The 21,791-nt window shown below is 42.3% G+C and overlaps 1 protein-coding gene across 5 annotated transcripts in view; it reads right to left on the bottom strand.

The window, feature by feature from the left end:
* The window catches only part of LOC137436743 (glucagon-like peptide 1 receptor), a 131,284-nt gene that overhangs the window by 106,043 nt on the left and 3,450 nt on the right, over nt 1–21,791 (bottom strand). For all 5 annotated transcript variants that reach the window (XM_068130795.2, XM_068130794.2, XM_068130797.2 and 2 more), the window contains exons 3-4: nt 4,021–4,117; nt 3,473–3,580 (exon numbers count right to left, since the gene is read on the bottom strand). In XM_068130795.2, coding sequence (XP_067986896.1) covers nt 3,473–3,580; nt 4,021–4,117 — 205 coding nt within the window. The remainder of the gene's footprint in view (nt 1–3,472; nt 3,581–4,020; nt 4,118–21,791) is intronic.

Below are 21,791 nucleotides of genomic sequence, written 5' to 3'. Positions count from 1 at the left end.
CCGTCGCTTCTTAATTTCGCTCACCCCTTCTTCCACTTCTTCTAATTTCTGCTTCACCTCTTTTATGTCCCGGTACGTCTCCTCAAGCTCATCCTCTAAGGCTACCTTGACCGTTTCCATGTGCGTCCTCACCTGCCGGTCCTTCGTCTCCATTACCTCTGTCACCTCGTCCAACCTCGTTGTCAGTCCCTCACGTACCATCTGACATTCCCTCTTCGTCGCTATCAAGTCGTCTTTTAGTTCTTTCTGTGTCGCTTTTAACCCTCCTAGTACCGCAGTGTTCCTTTGTACCTGCTCCACTAACTCAGTCTGTCCCACCATCAGCTGTTCCACCTCCTGCGTCAGGTCCTCTATGCCCCCTTGTAACTTTACAGTCCCCTTTCTCACCTCCTTCTCCATGTGCTCCTTACAGTGCCTCACCTCCTCGCGCACTCCTCCGACCTCCTCACTCACACCTCTTCTGATCTCCTCTCCCATCACTTGCATCTCCTGCCCAGATGCCACCCTCATCTGCTCCATTTCCTCCCTGTGAGCATCCAGTTTAGTTTCTACCCCCATTCTGACCCCCTCTATCTGCTGCCCCATTTGTTTAACTTCCCTTTCCGCTTGGTCCCTCATGTCCCTCAATTTGCCTTCCATACTGTTTTCTAACCCCTCTAATCCATTTTTCACTCCCTCTATCTGATTCTCCTGGGCAGCCATTCTATTTTCCACCCCCATTAACCCATGTTTCACCCCTTCTATCCCATTGTCTAACCCCTCTAATTTCTTGTCTAATCCCTCACCGGTACCCCTCGCTTCGTCCCTCATTACCCCCATTTGGCCCTCCAATCGCTCACCCTGAGCATCCATCCGGTTCCCCATTACCCCCATTTGGTTTCCCATTACCCCCATTTGGTTTCCCATTACCCCCACTTGGTTTCCCATTACCCCCAATTGCTCACTCTGAGCCCTCGCTTCGTCCCTCATTACCCCCATTTGGCCCTCCAATCGCTCACCCAATCGCTTACTATCAGCCCTCATTTGCTCACTATTCTGGGCCATAAGGGCCTTCATTTGTATGAAAAAAAGGTCCAAATCTACCAGTGGCGCTACCACGGTCGCGGGCGCGGTCGCCGTGGCCATGTGCGAGGCGCCATTTTGCGCGCCCGCAACCTCGTGCGCGACGACGCCATTTTGCGACCCTGCTACCCTCACTGCTTCGCTCTCCTCATGTCCCTCAATTTGGTCCTGGATCGACCCTGCCTCACTCTCCTCTACCGGAACCCAGCCGTCTTGGTCTGCCATAGCGTGACTTTCAAAATTCGAGTTTTTTTTTTTTTTTGTAAAACACAATTAAATTTCGCTGTTATAATTTCGAGCGCGTGAAACGCGCTCCGGGACCGATCCCACTTCCCGACACCAATTGTTACTCTAATAGTACAATTGGTGTTCCAAAATTTGGGCTAAATGAATTTAGTCCCAGGTCCGAATCCAACTCCTGACAACCAATTGTTACGGACACGACTTATTAAGATGTTATGCTGGGCTGAGCGGAATGGCCGCCGTGTTCGCACAAGTTACCCGATTATACTCGAACGTTGGCCGAATCGCGCTACGCTAGATCAATGAAGGAAAGGACACAACGGCTGGGTTAAATGACACGACACCAGGGGTACAGTTCTCAAGACCTCCGGAGGAGGATATAATATGGGATATGCAGAACGTTTTAGATTACACGGCACAAGAGGTACAGCACAGAAAGGTGGGCACTTATACACGGTCTTATCTAATTCCCGACAGACCACAGACAAACGGGACAAGACTGACTCACACAGGGATTGATGGCAAGGAAGGGCAGAATCGATGGCTCAAGGTGCACCTTGGCTCAGGGACAGGATCCACACGGTCCGGTCCAGATATGCGGGGAGGTATCGTCGTGCTGGAGGTAGCGTCTGTTTCTCCTTCGTAGCTGAGGCGCATCTGACGTCACCTCCGGTAAGTGGCTACGTATATCCAGCGGGGAGTGACACGCCCTCGGCTCGTTAGCTCCGCCCCAGATGGAATCGGTCCGCCGCTTCTTATTGGGTGCGGGGGGGTTACCGGGCTCCGCCCTTGACGAGGAGCTGACAGTCAGCCCCTGTGTGGTAACCCCGTCGGAGCACATGGGCAATGGCGGCTAACCAAGCCGGAGTGAGGACGCACACTCCCCGCGCCGCCGCCGCGCCACCCCCGCTGTTGTTGTAGTTGTTGTTGTTGTTGTAGTTTCATGAGGAAGATGGGAGGATGCGGAGATGAGATTGTGGGGAGGTATTGGGAGGTCCTAAACTTACTACTGGTGCCATACAATCACATTCTGGTGCAACGAAGAGTCAGAATTAATGGAAACGAGTCCTTAACTGACATAGACTAAGAATAACTAGCAAGATGTCCTATAGTTGTCTACGTGAGATGCGGTGAACCTGGGTACGACATTTAATGGGGGAAAAAGGGGAAGGTCGGTTCTACAGAGTGTTGTTTACAGACAATGGGACTAGGGAATGGGGGATTGGGGATAGTTGGGGAGTATTGGGGAAATAGGGGAATATTTACAAGCGGATATGGATGGAGGCCAAATCCCATATCCGCAACAATAATATATAATTTGCTGTTGATATGATTGCGCATCATTTTCATTTAAAAATGGCTAAATTCCAACAACCAAAGGAGGCAAAACAATTAAGAAAAGCTCATAAACATTACCAATCACATTATTATTGTAATTTCTGTTTTTGTTTTCATAAGCTCCAACATAACTAAAAGAAAATCCCTTCTGCATATCAGGGATTCAAAACCTCAGCGTCAAAACATTTGCAAAAGCAAGACAGGGAAGGGAGTCAATTGCGTATAAATAAGAATTAATATTGCCAATTTTCTGGCCCTGCATTCCAGAATCTTGACATTTATTTCCATGTGGAACACTTTCACATTTTTATTCCACTGAATTGGCATTAGTAGTACATTTTCCTGGCTTTAAACATTTAAAGAGTTGCAAAAAAAAAGCATGTACAATAGTGCTGCTTGCAAGCTAAATACATTTAAATTGCCAATGACAACAAGTTATGATTATTATTTTGATTATTCTTCAAATTATGTGACACAATCCATCCGAGAGATGTGGGATTATCAGCAGCAGATACTCATCAAACTGCATGGCTCCTGTGATGATGATAATGTGGGAAACAATTTGACCCCACTTTACTTTGTATGCATTTTTGGACTTCAGGCTGGGTTTGCTTAAGAGAGCGCAGCTCCTTCCTTGGAAACTACTGAAATGTCTAGGACCTAAGATTTCAAGCCAACCTCATTTCATTCCTATCCTCTTGCGTGACAACTCAAAAACCTGCTAGGGAAATGAGCCTGGCTGCTGAAAGCGTCTTTGCATCAAAATCTTAAGTTTAATTAGCAAATGAGCAAATCCTAACAAGGAAAGATTGAGAGTACGGGGACGAACCTCTGGGTGTTTTAGGAATGTACCATGGACAGTTGACGTTCACCATCTGTCCAGGAAAGCCGTCTGGCCAGCAGATGAAGTTTTCAAATGTGCGATTGCAAAATGGCCCTAGGGGTGTCATAGGTAAAGGACAGTCACAGGAAATGGCTGGAAAAATCCACACGTTGGTTTCCAAAATAGAAATGCGTAAAACTCAACGAAATTGTTTGCAAAATGTTAATTGAAACGGGCAGGGAGAGATAAACGAGTGATGGGGGAGATGGTGGGCAAGAAAAGTGGAATTGGAAAAACGATCAATGCAGCTAGACGTACAACTAGAAATAGAATGTTGTCATTTTTGGAGTTGAAGTCAAATTTCCCAACTACATGATAATGAAGTTCCATCATCAGTTTCAATTTGTTTTGTTAATTACATTCAGCAGAAGTTTCTGAATTCATAAAATGCAATTGGTAATATATTTAGACCAATAATAAGTCACTTAAGAGTAATCAATACATTTCTGGGCTGTCATGGAAATGTCATGAAATGGAGTTATGTGCAGACATACCTGACCGTGGGTATGGTGTGGTGCTCATCGTGTGCAAACACTCGTTGCGGTACGCCTTCATTTGCTCCTTTGTCTTCGAGAGAATCGAGTTCGAGTTCTGTCATACAGTGAGAGTCGAGTATAAAGCAAAGTTAGATACGCCGTGGGGAGTAAAGGTTCAATCTGAGAACAAGATTCTGTAGCCACCTCTGTACAAATGGTGTAAAAACATATGAGAAACATGAATACTTGCTGACAATGGTTATTTGTATTGACACCTCCTTTTTATATGCAAAGTCTTATGTTGGTAATTTAAAGTTTATGTGTCCTTACACTTTCAGCTACGTTTCTAGATTCACAAAAAATATATAATATACCTGAAAGGACGGTCTTCTTATAATCGACAAAATTTAATGAACGAATCAGAATTTTCTTTTGATTTTGAAACCTTTGATACCTCGTCATGAAGCTCACCAGTCTCGTGCAGAATGATTTGCTTCACACAATCAAGCTAATGTCTCACTTTTTCATTCTTTCATTCATTTACAGCAGCCTCATGGATCTGCCAATTCGCAACTCAAGAACCACCTTTCGAGGCCATTTTTCCCCGCACAGCAGGGGTTGGCCTTTTTCGGGCACAGTCGTCCCCTTTTTGAAGCAATGTTTTATGGCCGGATGCCCTTCCAGCCACCAACCCTGCTAGTCCCCCCCTCCTTCCCACGCCTCCTCCCCCCAAGCCCTCTCCCTCCCACAGATCTCCCGATGTCCCTGCTCTCAAATGTTGTACTTATGTGCTTCCCCCTCTCTCCCCATCTTGTCTACAGCTCCCCTTATTTTGTGTTTTATGTGTCTGTTTGATTTTTTGTGTGATTAATGTTAGTTCTTTCATGAGCCTCGATCTTGTATACAAACAAGAGAAAAATGACCACAGTGTGGTCACCAGCTGCGACGTGTAGAATCATGAGGATATCCGTTGCAATATGCGCTACCAAATTCGACCAGTCATTAAATTATACGCATGCACTCGCGTCTTTTTGTCTTTCAGTTCTGGTCTTGTCCTTTGTTTTGCGACGCAACATGCTTCATCAACTGATTACATATAATGTATGGACGTGAATGTTATTTCTGTTGATGTTAATTCATTAATGTTATTTATTAATGTTAATTCTGGGTGGCAGAGGGATAATTTGAAACGGGCTTGGTCAGTAGGGGAAGTCCGAGTGTATGCACATGCGCTATTCAATAATTACACCGAATTTGTGTCAAGTTCTGTGAAACGAGATTGATATGAAAACATTCATGTTGTCTTTGTTGCTAAATTTATTCTGGATTCTTCAAACAAATCGCGATTTTAGTCCGCGATGTTCTTACCTCATACCAACGCACGTCCGAGTGTATGCGCATGCGCTATTCAAAAAGGCACCCCAACAACAAGAACAACAACGCGGTCCTCTCATAGAGCTGCTCGTCGCAGCTAAAAATAATAATAACAATAATAATAAAAAGTTGCCTCTTGCGACACACAGGGAATTACCAGTGAACTGGTACTCAATTAGTACTGGTACCAATTGGCAACTCAAGGTGGTTACAAAATGGGAAAGGGCACTAATGAGATAAGATTGTCAACTCGCAATTCAACCCATGGGCTGGAATTTTGAATAGTTTTACTGCATGTGAACATTTTGCTTTAACCCGAATACATTGTGCCCCTCTCGACATTTTTCGCGATTTTTAGGCAAACAGCTGGGGATTTGGAATTCTCCTTTCATGATGGTTTCCGCTAGACTCTTGCGCACGTTTCACGCACGTAGATTCTAGATTCAAATCGGACTCACCGTTCAGGTGTCACATGACAATGAATAATAACATGTTCTACTAAAACTGTAATTATTGCACATGTGTATGTAGGACACAGACATGTAGATAAGTGTTACGTGCACCAGGACATTGCTGTGATCTAACAAAATGAAGTTTCACTTAACTGTATACATATATGATTATCCTGTGATGTGACATCAGTAAATTTTCACGCACATTTGAACAATTCTACGTATAAGCATGTGACAGGCCTAAAGCCTTAATTGCATATATATGTAGGACATGTTTTGAAAACTTAACAGAAGATGGGATGCATCAGGGAATAAAGAAAGGAATCTGTTATTATTTCATTTTTGGAGAAAGTTTGTGAGTAACTTTTGTTTGGTGCAAAGTGAGGTTGAGATGAAAGTACAGAGTGTCTGAATAGTCGAACATCATGATTGAACATCATAATTTTCAGCTTGAGAAACATTTTTTACAGCGTAGTCCGTAGGGCAATGTTGTCTGGTACAGCATCTGACTGTCCGGTATGTATGTATGTATGTATGTATGTATGTATGTATGTATGTATGAATGTATGTATAAATGAATGAGTGAATGAATGTATGTATGAATGTATGTATGTATGAATGTATGTATGTATGTATGTATGTATGTATGAATGTATGTATGTATGAATGTATGTATGTATGAATGTATGTATAAATGAATGAATGAATGAATGAATGTATGTATGTATGTATGTATGTATGAATGTATGAATGTATGTATGTATGTATGTATGTATGAATGTATGTATGAATGTATGTATGTATGTATGAATGAATGTATGTATGTATGAATGAATGAATGAATGTATGTATGAATGAATGAGTGAATGAATGTATGTATGAATGTATGTATGAATGTATGTATGAATGTATGTATGTATGTATGTATGTATGTATGAATGTATGTATGAATGTATGTATGTATGTATGAATGAATGTATGTATGTATGAATGAATGAATGAAAGAATGTATGTATGTATGTATGTATGTATGTATGTATGAATGTATGTATGTATGTATGTATGAATGAATGAATGAATGAATGTATGTATGAATGTATGTATGAATGTATGTATGTATGTATGTATGTATGTATGCATGAATGTATGTATGTATGAATAAATGTATGTATGTATGTATGTATGTATGCATGTATGTACGTATGTATGTATGTATGTATGTTTGAATGAGTGAATGAATGAATGAATGAATGAATGAATGAATAAATGAGTGAATGAATGTATGTATGTATGAATGAATGTATGTATGTATGAATGAATGTATGTATGTATGTATGTATGTATGTATGCATGTATGTATGAATGTATGAATGAATGAATGAATGTATGGATGTATGTACACCACCAGTCAAAAGGTTTAGAACACCTCAATTTTTCCAGTTTTTATTGAAATTTACGCAGTTTACTGTCCAGCGAATATCCTGAAATGGTACAAAGATAAGCAGTAAACTGCTCGAGGTTAAAAAAAAGTTTAGGTTAGCAAAAACGGGAAAAGAATGTAAATTGCACAGTTATATTGTAAAAAAGGCCTTCTTCAAGGAACAAGTAATGGGTTAACAACTTACAGGTGTTCTGCAGCAATGTAATTAAATTAAGCCTTGAAAGTTGATGCAAACAATTCCTACAGGTGTCCCAACCTCTGCTGATTACTTGATTACAAACCTCCTGTCTGTATAAAAGCAGTATTGGAACAGACTGTAATTACACCCTCTTAAGCATTATTTGGACAATATTGCACTGCAGGAAGCAGTATATTGGAAACTGGAGGAAACTCTGACAGGAAGAGGTCTGGCAGACCCAAAGCCACAACAGAATCAGAAGACAAGTTTCTGAGAGTCAACAGCTTGCATGATAGGTGGCTCAAAGGACAACAGCTTCAAGCACAGCTTAACACTGGTCGAAGTAAGCAAGTCTCAGTTTCAACTGTGAAGAGAAGACTTCGAGCTGCAGGTTTGACAGGTCGAGTGGCAGTAAGAAAGCCATTGTTAAGATTGCAAAATAAGAGAAAGAGGCTTGCCTGGGCCATGAAGCACCGCCAGTGGACTACTGAAGACTGGAAGAAGGTCTTATAGACCGTTGAATCAAAATTTGAAATCTTTGGTTCATCACGCAGGGTTTTTCTACACCGTCGAGTAGGCGAAAGGATGGTTCCTCAGTGTGTGACACCAACTGTCAAACATGGAGGAGGAAGCGTGATGGTCTGGGGTTCTTTTGCTGGTTCCACAGTCGGCGACTTGCACAGAGTGACTGGCACCCTGAACCAAAAGGGCTACCACAGCATTTTGCAGCGCCATGCAATACCCTCTGGTATACATCTACTTGGTCATGGGTTCATCCTACAGCAAAATAATGACCCTAAACACACCTCCAGGCTATGTCAAAACTACCTTCGAGGAAAAGAACAAGACGGTAGGCTTCAAATCATGGAATGGTCAGCATAGTCTACAGACTTAAACCCCATCGTGCTGGTTTGGGATGAACTGGACAGAAGGGTGAAAGCAAAGCAACCTACAAGTGCAACACATTTGTGGGAACTTCTGCAACAGTGTAGGGAAGAACTTCCCGAACAATATTTGATTTACATTGTCGAAAGAATGCCACGAGTGTGTTCGGCGGTTATATTTGCAAAAGGTGGCTACTTTGCCGAGTCAAAAAATCAAATTAAATTTTGTTAAACAAAATGATTCTATGATTTCTTTTTTATCTCCAATTGTTTATTTGTTCTATGCTTAATTTCAGGGGTTTTTTTTGTATTTTTTTTGTATACAGAATCGAGGCTTGTTAAAGAGCTAACATTTATCACACACAAAAAAAATCAAACAGACAAACAAAATATATAAAAAGAGGGAGCGGTAGACAAGATGGGGAGAGAAGGGGAAGTACACACGCACAACATTTGAGAGCAGGGACATCGGGAGATCTGTGGGAGGGGGAGAGCTTGGGGGGAGGAGGCAGGGGAAAGGGGGGGGGGGGTGGGAGAAGTATAAAACACAAGGACACCAAGGCCTTCCAGGAAAGAAGTTGGTATTTCAAAAAACTGGATTTGGGGTGAAATTAGCGGGGGTAGAAAAGATCAAGGTTTTGGATGGGGGAAGATAAGAGATGGTGGTAAACAGCTGTTTTAAAGACCTGGAGGGATGAGAGGGATTGAAGAGAGTGTGGGAGTTTGTTCCAGAGGCGGGAAAAAAGAGGAATGAAGGAGTGAAGGTGAGCAGGGAGTCTTGATTTTGGCAGTTCAACCATAAGAGGGTTTCTGGCAGATCTTGTGCGACCTGTAGGAATATTTGGGGAACAGAGCCCAGAGAGAGCTGGGGGAGCAAGGCCGGAGAGGAGTCGGTAGAAGACGGAAAGACCACCAACCTGCCTGCGGTGAGTGAGTGAAAGGCCCTCGGAGTTGACTACATCGCAGGAGATTCCAATGATTCTGAAAGCTTTGGTTTCAACAGCGTGAAGCCAGCTAGGTGTGAGGCAGGAGCACTGGCCCAGAGGGGGGAACAGTATTCCATTGAGCTGCGGATGAAAGCGTTGTATGTGGTGAGGAGCTCAGGTGTGCCAAGGTAGGACTTCGCACGACGGAGGATGCCCAGTCGGCGACTGGCTTTGAGGGCCAGCTTGGAAATGTGGTTTTCCCAGGAAAGATCATGGCAGATAGTGAGACCCAAATGCTTGAGATTGTACATCGAGACATTAAACTGTGTAAATTTCAATTAAAACCGGAAAAATTGAAGTGTTCTAAAACTTTTTCCCGGTAGTGTATGTATGTATGTATGTATGTATGTATGTACGTCCCTTCCACAGGCATTTTGCAGGTTTATTCCTTTTAAAATTAGTTTTCTTTGCAACCGTTGGTCCGATTGATACTAAATTTTTTACCATAGGAGTGCCTCCTCCAGTATAATTCTTAATGATAATTATGATGTCATAGGTCACGTGGTACTGGCGCAATCTGAGAAAAAACGAAAAACCTTGCACCTATATATCTTCTAAACCACTCCATGGGAAAAAATGGAAAGGTGGCGAGATTGAAAGTACTTTCCATGGGGAATAACATATGTTAATGATGATGTCATAGGTGCCTTCGTTATGACATCATAAATCAACAAGTAGAACGCTTGATCCGATCAGTATGAAATTTCTTGAGCGCGATCTCGGGATAAATTGGTCGAGAAAAACAAAATTGATGACATCATTGGTCATATCGTTCTGTAGCCATATTTTTATGGTGTAGCCCATAGAGCAATGCTGGCTGGAACAGCGTTTGTCTGTCCATCCGTTGTATGTTTGTATGTCCCTCACAAACGTCCACCAACCAGAGCTGTGGATCTGGTCACATGACAGGGGTACAGCAGATCCTCCACTCAGCAGATCGAAGCCTGGCTACACCGTTGTTTATGTTAGACTATCGGTGTTGTTTTTACATTATGCACTTTTCATGTAATCTCATGTATGCAATGTCCAGAATTGTAGATCAGAGCTGTGGATTTCTCTGAAAAATACATAAATTTGCATATTGCATATTTAATTAGGTAATAATTAGGGAAATCGGGGGTGCTGATATGTCCACTGCAAGCATGCTTGGATGTGTCAACATGCATGTCTTGGATGCTGAACAGGATGACGAGCATCACGGAGAATCCTTATTCCTGCATCACGGAAACACCTCAAGAAGGTGTTGCCACTAATCCTGCTCGGGCTAGGGGGTGTTTGCAGTACTCTGGACAGTTTGCATCTAATTTCATAGATGCAAGGGCGGATCCAGGGGGGGGGGGTGGGGGGGAGGGGGGGTTCACACAGTGCATGTGAATCCACCCTCCACTCCCCTCCGTCATTACCATTTTTTTTGTCATGTGATCGTCATGCGAGATATCATTACAAACACAGTAGTGGCGTGCGTCTTTTGCTTTCACCCAGCCATTGAGCCGAGCAACGCTACCTTTTCCCGCTAGCTCTGTGTTAATTCCTGAGATGCAATGTTCAGATTTGGCTCCTTAGCCAAAGGCACCATTTTCCGGATCATCTCCTACAGCAAAGCACAGTACAATTCTGAACTACTTCACCAAGTAAGCCAAACTTCCAGTGGTTATATTGTCCGTTATTATGACCATCTGATGATCTCTAATGGTGGTGGTAGATTTGGCCGTCTGTGAACATCTCAACCTCAAGTGAACACCCCTTAAATTTTTTCTAGGTACGCCCCTGAGATGGGTTGTGCAAATGTATTGGTCCTGAGCTATCCTGAGTTATCCTGGGCTATCAACTTCTTGGCATATCTCTCGTTGATTCCATTGGCTTGATAACATCCTCTGAGGTCCTTAACCATTCCTCTCCTCGCATTAAATAACCTTGAAGCATGGCTAATGGAAGGTGTCCAATGATTTGATTCCTCTCATTTTCTGGCATGGCATTGTAATGGATTGCCACATCCGCCACCAAAAGTAGGAGGTTATGTTTTCAACCCCTCTGTCTGTTTGTTACTTGCAAAATCGAAGATTTTTCAAGTATATTGGTCGGTTGCGTTTGTGGTTCTGTCTGTCTGTTTGTCTGTTTGTCACCGACCCACAGGTCACAATTCTAAACCGATCGTCACGAAACTTCACCAAGTTGTATATGTCGTCCCAATTGAGAGCCTATTGTTTTTGGGGTCAAAAGGTCAACAAAGGTCACCAACTTTGCTAAATTTCTAAAATCCTCAATTTTCATCCGATTGACTTGAAATTTGAAAAGGACTTGCATATCTGGTCACTGAATTCAACCGCCAAGTATTGTTGAGGTCAACATAGGCCAAAAGGACAACATAGGCCAAATTTCTAAAATCCTCAATTTTCATCCATTTGACTTGAAATTTGAAGAGGACTTGCACATCTGGTCACTGAATTCAATCACCAAGTATTTTTGAGGTCAACATCGGCCAAAAGGTCAACATAGGCCAAGTTTTTAAAATCCTCAATTTTCATCCGATTGACTTAAAAATTGATCATCATTTGCACATTGAGTCACTAAATAGGGAAACTAACTATTTTTGATGTCAAAAGGTCAAAGGTCAACTCAAGGTCAACCTTCCAAAATCATCATTTTTAATCTGAAAAATCGTCACTTTTCTTCCTGTTGACCCGAGCTTTGATCAAGATTGTCAATTTTTATCTTCATGAAATGGACAATTTGCTGTATCAATGGAATATTTTTTATTGGGGGTGGGGGGCTGATTTTGCAAGTATCGTGTTCCGCATGACGTCTTCTTGTTTATTTGTCTGTAAGCAGGACATCTCAAAATGTTGTGGACGGATTCAGACGAGATTTGGTGGACAATTTGGGTGTGTGACAAGGACGGAATCAGGAGATTTTGGTGAAGATCCGGACCAGAATACTACGATTTTTAAAGTGATTCTTCACCATTGAGAGAAGAGATGGGGCCAAAACGGTATGAATGATCGTTTTAAGGCCATTTTCCCCGCTAGAGTGGGGGTTAGCCTTGCGGGCCCCATGACAATCACGGTTCCCTGTTTGAGGCAATGTTTTTATGGCCGGATGCCCTTCCTGACGCCAACCCTTAGTCGCCTCTTACGATGCGCAGGGATACGGTGTACCTATTCTAAATCGGGGTACACACCATGATCATTCATCCCAGCAAGCTGGTACTCAATTTGCCGACCTCGGAAGGATGACAGGCTGAGTCAACCCCCCTGGCGTTAATTCAGCGATCGACCGGGATTCGAACACAGGATCCTAGGATCCCAAGCCGGCACCCTAACCGCTAAGCCAACACCAGGTGTGGGGCCAAAAACGGTATATAGGAGGATATTTCAAGAAAAGTTATGCACGCGTTAAGACAAAACTAGGTGGATGAGTTGGTTCGGTGACAAGAAAAAGCCAATTCGATTTTGATTCATGTCCGCATCCAGATCATGCCCATCAGTGGGATACAAAACGTAATCTGTTCAGCCTTGTAGTGCTATGCGCTCTACCGAATGCCGCAAATGAAGTATCACCTAAAAATTAAGAAATTCTCGTATCCGGATGCATATTCGAATCCTCACCAAATCAAATTAATTCGTCCTTGTCATACACACACACACACACACCATCTGTCCTCGAAGTTTCATCCATAACGTTTTGAGATATCGTGATATATATCGCTTTTTGCCCTTTCTCTCAATGGTGAGGAACCACTTTTAAAATTTCAGATTCAGATCTTCACCAAAATCTAATCATTTCGTCCTTGTCACATACTCAACCTCCCCACCATATTTCATCCGAATCCGTTCACAACTTTTTGAGACATCCTGTTGAAAACCAGACAAAAACAGACAAACAGACAGACAGACAGACAGACAGACATGGGTGAGAAAACGTAACCTCCATCAACCTTCGGTGGTGGAGGTAATTACATCATGTGGAAACTTGCAATCAAGGTGTTCTGCACATCACTCTTACCAAAACATCGCTTGGAATGAACGCTGGAATAGCCCTTCATCAGTTACATCATCAATACGACATGTTTGGTATTTTTATGGCAGAGCGTATATTAAATGTAACGTCTTGAAGCCAGAGTCCACCTGTCTAACTCTAATATTCCTTGATGAGTTAAAGTCTACGTTTGCCATTATAAAGGGCCATCTTTTTGAGGTGGGGTGGGGGAGGATTTGAGAAAAAAAGAGGGGTGATCAAAAACAAAGAGGGATAGTTAGTCGAGTGTATGGGAGTCGAGAGAGAAGAAAAAGGAAGCTCGTAGAAGAGAGAAGGGAAGAGAGATAAAGGGTTTACAAAAGAGGAAAGTGTCAAATCTCCACCATACTTGCACGAGCACGAAGTATATATAACCAGGCTCGGTGGTGCATTGCTCTGGAGTCTGGGAGGTCAGTGGTTCAAACCTCAGTCGAGTCATACCAAAGACTTGAAAAATTGTACGTGCTGCTTCCTCACTTGCCATTCAGCATTCAAAAGGATAGAGCACAAACGATGCTTGGAGGCAATGGCAAACTACCCTGTGTAACCCGAAGGAATTGCTTCGGCAGCACCAACGCTCTCAATTCAAATCAAAATGAATACATGGATTCTTATGGTTTTGCAGTGATCCTTTAGCGTCTCAAGACCCATGAAGGAATTTGTACATTTATTACGTACAGGACAACGATATGAGAAGACAAAATATCGATTACTTAAATTACAAGGACATTATGAGATAACGGACAAACTCAAAATATGTGGGAACTGAACCTGCGATCCGAGAGCATGAGCTACGACTCATCTATAGGACCAATCAAATGAAATGGAACTTCGTTTTGATACGAGCTCTTCATTTATTACGAGGCCTGGTCTTTTCGTGTTCATTTATTCTATGGCAGCTCTGGCCGTCTTGGCCCTTTTATTTATTTCTCCTTTTTATCATCTGTGAAATCCTTTTCTCATATCTTTTCAATTACCATCTTCTCTTGTAGACTTCGAAATGTTCAAATATCAACTTATGTGGAAACCCAACATTGATCTGTCACCTCTTTGAAAATGTTGTGACTGGTACCAAATTAATTTCTGACTTTCAAGTTTGTTACTTGCCGGAAGTATGTTGATCTGTTCGTTTGTCTGTCTGTCTGTCTGTCTGTCTGTCTGTTTGTTTGCAGCACTACGTCCACACCGTTGCACGTATAATCGCCAAACTTTGCACATGTATTTGTCTTGCCCTCTAATATACTGTGCCCAAACGATGACGTCATCGGTCACGTGGTTCGGCCGCCATCTTGGAAAAACCGAAAAATTTTGCACCTCCATATCTCCGAAAGTACTGAACAGAAAAAATTGAGGTATGGCTCATTGTAAAGAACTCTCCATGGGGAATAAAATATGTTAATGATGACGTCATCTATCACGTGGTTCGGCCGCCATATTTGTCCTAAATGGCCGATAAAAAAGTACATTCCGGCAAGTCCTCGGTCTCTGACCGATTTTTCATTTGTTTGTTTGTTTGTTTGTACGCTCTCCACCTCCATGCTTGTGAGTCACCCTCGATTAATTCAACTCTTTTATTGGCTTTGCAACCTATTCATTCATGCATTCCTTTTCCATTGTAGGATCACTACAGGAGCCTTCGGGGTCCATTATACGAACTATTTAAGACGCTTGCACACCAGCAAGGGGCATGAGACATCTCGGTGATTATCCAGACAATCACCCCAGGTACGCACATTTTACTCTTGGATAATGGTCAAAAAGGGAAGAAAGCTGGAGTTTACTATTCACAAACAAGCACAATTGCCAACGGGGAATGTCAGAATGGAATAAATAAATGCTCATCGGTATTTCACGCTGTTGCTTCACACGGAGGGTGCCAGATCAGTGAGTACACCTTTGTTTAGAGAAGGTGTTAAACAAACTGTGTCGTTGGATCGCATTGCTTTTGTAAAGTAAATATATCCTATGGTACGTTTTCAAAGAGAATTTGTATAAAATATTAATTGCATGAAGGATGGCAAATTAGCTTCTCTTACCCAAAAAAGACAACTTGAAATTGCAATTAATCTACTACGTATGTTGGTCTGCTGTTGGTCTCTGTGTGTGTCTGTCTGTCTGTGTGTAGCCATTTTTCAGAGATGTCAGAGATGGCTGAACGGATCTTCGTCAAACTTTCAGAGGTTCATCAGTGAGTGCCTGGGAGTGTTTTGGGCAAATAAAAATTTTTTGGAAGAAAAAAGATCGGTTTTTTGGAGTTAAAAAAAAAAATCGCTCGATAGTGCCGAAGCCTTTTTATTAATGACAGTTATATACAAGTACACATTCGCATAAATAAATACAAAACAATCACCAGACATTTGAACACAAATAAATCAAACAATTCCGGAAGTGTACGAAGTTGTTAATACGGCTTCTTCTTCTTCCTGTTCGGCATCACACTTAATGCAGAAACGGGATGAACGCCACATTCACCAGCATATATTTAACGAAAAGGTGATGAACCCCCTTCAGCCCCTGCCTCCCCTCCTCCTCCCCCTTCCCTCCTTCCTCCTCCCCTACCCCTTCTCCCCCAATTCCCCCCTCCCTCCTCCCCCTACCCCCTTTTCCCCCCTCTGCCCCTCCCTCCCCCCATCCCCTTCTCCCCCCCATCCTCTTCTCCCCCCCATCCCCTTCTCTCCCCATCCTCTTCTCCCCCCCCATCCCCTTCTCTCCCCAAGGCCAAACATGCTTGTACTTTATGCACAACCCATTCATTCAGTAAATGGGTTTATTTAATTAATTTCAGAGTGGAGGAGGAAGGATAGGAGTGGGATGGAGAACAGTTTTGTTGAAATAAAGCACAGGTCGAAATAATAAACACCAGGGACGTGCTCCTTTAGCAAGTCGTTCGGTTACCGCTCGTCAAGCAGCTCGCTTGATTCAGAGCGTTAAGCTAGCACTGGAACGGAATGGAGTGCTCAGACCGAAATCCTCGGCACTGATTAACAACATGGCGGTACACAAAATAAACAGTGCTATCGTGGTACTCGGGCTTCTGCTGTCCAGGCCGCCATTTTCAATTTTAATCGATCCTCTTACTTGGAGGCAATGACTCCAAACTTCCTCAAAAAACATTTTCTTGTCTTATCAGTGGCTACAGAGTACGAGAAAGAGGAAAAGGTAAGAAAGATAAATAAATGGGGAGTCAGAAGGATAGCACCTGCCAAGTTTATCTATGGATCTACCACTGCATTTTGGGTTGAGGGTGGAGGGGTTTTGCACATTTGTAGATACTAGTGCACCCACTCACTACGGGAGCGGCAGGAGGAGTCATGTTATTATCCTTATTATAGTTGCCAATTATTATTATTACTATTACTTAGGTTAGATCAGGTCATTGAAAAGATCAGACCATGCCTCACCATTCTAAATTCCCGATAAAGAAAATAAACTTCCGGGAGGGTGTCGAGGTGGGTAAAGGGGGAGGGAGGACAATATTGCATGTCCCAAAACCCCTTGGGGAGGGGAGATATTATAAGTATTAATATCGATTTGTCATAGCATTAATATGATGATATTATCATGAGCGTTGTTGTTACTTTTGTTATTAGAAGCGGTTTGTTAAAACACCATGATAAAGCTATCTTAACACAAATATACACCTCAACTCTGAGGGCCTTTCACTCACTCACCGCAGGCAGGTAGGTGGTCTTTCTGTCTTCTACCGACTCCTCTCCGGCCTTGCTCCCCCAGCTCTCTCTGTGCTCTGTCCCCCAAATATTCCTACAGGTCGCACAAGATCTGCCAGCCACCCTCTGATGGTTAAACTGCCGAAATCTCGGCTCTCTGCTCACCTTCACTCTTTCATTCCTCTTTTCTCCCGCCTGTGGAACAAACTCCCACACTCCCTTCAATCCCACTCCTCCCTCCAGGTCTTTAAAACAGCTGTTCACCACCATCTCTTATCTTCCCCCATCCATAACCTTGATCTTTTCTACCCCCACTAATTCACCCCAGATCCACCTTGTTTGAAATTCCAACTTATTTCCTGGAAATCCTGGCAGTGTCCATATGCTTATACCTCTCCCACCCCCCCCCCTTCACATGCCTCCCCTCCTTCACATGCCTCCCCCCCTTCACATGCCTCCCCCCCAAAGCCCTCTCCCTCCCACAGATCTCTCGATGTCTCCATGTCTCTCGGTCCCTGCTCTCAAATGTTGTGTTTGTGTCCTTCCCCCTCTCTCCCCATCTTGTCTACCGCTCCCGATGTTATTTGTTTTATGTGTCTGTTTGTCTTTCTGTGTGATTAATGTTCGCTCTTTCACGAGCCTCGATCTTGTATACAAAAACAAACAAAAAAAACAAAAAACACGCAACACCTTTAACGGGGAAAACACCTTTATAATGGAGGGGAAGTTAAATCGCTACAACCTCCATCGTGTGACCCGTAGTCTACCTGACAAGTTTGGTTGAGATTGGATAAGTAAGGATCGAATGTATCGCGGTCAAAAATCGTCAGACAGACACCAAATTGCGTATTTTCGTATGATGATTAAAAAATAGGGATGAAAAGTAGAAGTAACAAAAGAAGTATGAACTGTACATTTCAATAATATTATGAATATATGCATAACAGGAGTAATATGTTTCTGAACATTTCATCGTTTGTAATATCATTTTCAATCCGACTATGCCGGCCATATTTGGTAACATAACGAAGCACCTCTCTTTATCACTTGCTGAGTGGCTAGACGAGCGGCTTGAAAAGTGTTCGATCCGGAATGGCTCGCTTGGAAGCGATAGCAAGCAATAGCAAGCTGCTTGCCAGCAGAACACACCCCAATAAACCATTTCAGAAACACCAGGGTGTTTTTGTTTCTTTTGCTTGAGCCATTTTAAAATTTTTGTTTGAACTTTATTTTCTATACAGAGTCGAGGCTCATGTAAGAGCTAGAGCACTGAATGGATCAGGATGCAACATACCAAAAGGAACAGTAGAGAGAGGAGGAAACACTAACAGCAGAGTTGAAGGACAAAATAGGAGACTTGGGCCAATAAATCAGTGTGGGGAGGAATGAGGGGTAGGAAGGATGGCTGGGGTGGACAAGATGTATGCAGAAACAAACTGTAAAGAAGGAAAAACTGGAGTTTGGAATAAGGTGGGCTTAGGATTCAGTGGGTGGGAGGGGTAATGAGGTTAGAGAAGATCATGGTTTTGGGTAGGGGATGATCTGAGATGGTGGTGAAAAGCTGTCTTAAAGACTTGGAGGGAAGAATGAGATTGAAGAGAATGTGGAAGTTGGTTCCACAGGTGGGATAAAAGAGGAACACGAGTGGAGCAGTGATTCTGGATTTTGGAAGTTTCTCCAGAATTGGATTCATGGTGGACCATGTGCACTCTGCAGAAACCCGAGGAAATCGAAGGAAATCGAAGCCCAAAGCTAATGAGGAGAATCCAAAAAATAAAAAAACATATACAAAATTGGAAATAAAAACTGAGAGGTAATGGCTGCTGAAAGAAAACTCAAATAGACTTGATCGCAAGAAAGATTTTTTTTTAACCTTAATAAAGTCAACAAAGAGAGAAAACAGAACCGCATATTTGAAAATAACCTGAAAAGATTCTCCCGAGAACTAGGGAAACAAAAGCAAGATGTGTCAAATTTCCCTGAGAAAGATAAACTTGAAAATTACTAGAAAGTAATCTATGAGGACCCAAAATAATACAACAAAGAGGTGGATTGGATCCAAAACTTGGAAGAAGAAAAACAAGATCTAAAGGAAATGCCTCCAGAGATATTTAATGAAGAGAAAATAAAACAACTAGCAAAAATGCCAAACTATAAAAGCCCAGGCCTAGATGGAATTCCAAACTTCTGGTTAAACACCTAGATGCTCTCTACAATCACTACGCTCTAGCATTCAACAAACTTATCCAAGGGGAGGAGACTTTGGATGAGTGGCTCACAGTAGGTAACACTTTTCTCCTCCAAAGTCTGAAGAGACCCAACAACCTCACACAGGTATAGACCAATAACCTGTCTGCCAAAAACGTACAAACTCCTTTTGGGAATCATCATAGAAATGATATACCATCACCTAACACAAGAAAGAGGCCGAGAGGCAGAACAGAAGGGATGTAAAAGAGGATGCTCCGGAATGATAGACCACCTCTGACTAAACAAGGCTATACTTGAAAATTGCAACACAAGAAGGACAAAATTATCCACAGCATGGATACATGACAAAAAAGCTTTTGATAGTGTCCCACATTCATGGATGATACAATACATGCAATAGTACAAGATCAACCCCCAAATAATGAAATGGATAGAGAATGCAATTGAGCTTTGGATTATCAGCATTTGTAACTATTACCATATCACAGCATTCAGAAGGAAAGATCGAAATGCCAAGAGTGAAGATACGTCGAGGAATCTTCCAGGGAGACAGCCTTTCACCCATCCTGTTATGCCTGGCTTGGGACCCACTGAGCAACCTCATTAATGAGCAAGGACATGGATACATCCTGACATAAAATAAGAGAATGTCCAAAGAGACAAAAAGGTGACACATCTACTTTATATGGATGATTTAAAACTCTTTGCACCAAACTATGAAAAATTGACAGAACAACTCAAATTAGTGAAACAGTACTTTGACGACATTCAAATGGAATTTGGCCAGGATAAGTGTGCCAAGCATACATTCACACAAGGTAGACCAACAAAAATGGACAACATACAATTGGCAAAATACAACAATGCAGGAGCTAGACAAAAGCATCATACAAATACTCATATGTCACAAACAAATGCGCAAAATAATTACCAAAGAATGCCTGCAGAGAACGAAGCTGATCCTGAAAACATACCTTTCTCCAAGGAACAAAATCAAAGCCATAAACCAACTCCCAATACAAGTGATCCACTACAGCTGCAGAATAATAAACTGGCAACAATAAGAAATCATAAAGTGGATATCAAAACAAGGAAACTCCTCACCATCCACAAAATGTTTTACAGAAATCAATGCATCCCGATAATTAAATGTACCAACCGAGACAAGGAAGTTGAGGCCTGATGGAGCTCAACCAAGCGCACAGAATGACAACTGTAGGATTGGCCAAAATGTTAAAAGTGCAACAGACTACCGAATCCAATTTGTAAGCAAACACGAAGACAACAAACCAGAGAAAGTATCCCTAACCCACCGAGCAAATAATTTCCAAAAATAGCTGTGAATGAAAGATGTCACACAAGAAACCGAAACAGCAATGAGGACAACCCCAACAACTGCAAAAAAGAAGAAAGAAAAATATGAAACGAAATATCAACAGATATACACCGACAACTGAGAAAATGATAAAAGAGCAGGAGGGTATAAAAAAAAAGAATTGGACAGATTGGGAGTAGACAAAGAAGGCTCTTTGGAATGGATAAGAAGAGGTCAGCTCAACTGGGATGGAGAACGAATCATTATAAATGCCAAAGACCAAGGACACTACACCAATAGATTTAGAAAGATGGCAGGACTGAGTCAATCGGAAAAGTGTAGGTTCTGCAAGGTAGAAACAGAAAGTAAGAACCACTTCCTATCAGGATGTAAAAAAAACTCATGTCAGAGCAGCTGTACACCCAAAGGCACAACAAAGTATGTCGAGTAATCCCCTGACACATCTGCAAAAGTCTCAATATCCCAGCTCCAGAAAACTCATGGAAACATGAACCAAAAGCAATCAATGAAAACAAGGAAGTAATGCTTACATATGACCTAATCATCCCATCAAGCGTGAACATAGAAAACAAAGCAGTGTGACCAGATATAGTCCTGAGGTCCATAAAATAAAAGAAGGCATTACTAATTGAGGTGTCAGTACCCAGCGATTTTGGCCTAAATAACGCAGAAATCAAGAAAATTACCAAATATCAAGACGTCAAGAATGAAACGAAAAGATCCTGTATGCTGAAGAGTGCCAACATTGCACCAGTGATTATTGGAGCAACAGGAATAATAAAAAGGAACCTTGCAGAGATCTTAAAAACATTCCTGGGAATATCATGACAAATGAACTTTAGTTGGAAGCTGTCCGAGGCTTTGTCCGAGGAACAAAAGTTTGAGAATAAGAAAACTTCATAAACTGGTCCATGAATCATGATCCCTTACTGTAACGGGGGTGGATACTTCAAGACATGGGAGGACTCTGTCACACCTTCTGAAACCCGCACGTGGAGATATACATCAATGGCACACCCTCACACGAAGGTGCATACATCGACACCTGGGAGGGCTCCATTCCACCTTCTGAAACCCGCATTTGGAGATAACAACCAATGACACACACACACACCTCATTTTCTGATGTCCTGGACCATTGTGAGTATTTTGTCATATAACTCTTTGAAAGCCTCACATTTCATGTAAACACAAACATTCGTGTACCATTCCAAATACATTTATCGTACTAAAGACAGCAAAAAA

Source organism: Myxine glutinosa, chromosome 11, assembly GCF_964187855.1.
Source record: "Myxine glutinosa chromosome 11, kmMyxGlut1.1, whole genome shotgun sequence".
In the NCBI taxonomy this organism is placed as follows: Eukaryota; Metazoa; Chordata; class Myxini; order Myxiniformes; family Myxinidae; genus Myxine; species Myxine glutinosa.
The sequence above is the reverse complement of the archived record's forward strand: the minus strand, read 5'-3'. Positions and strand labels throughout refer to the sequence as shown.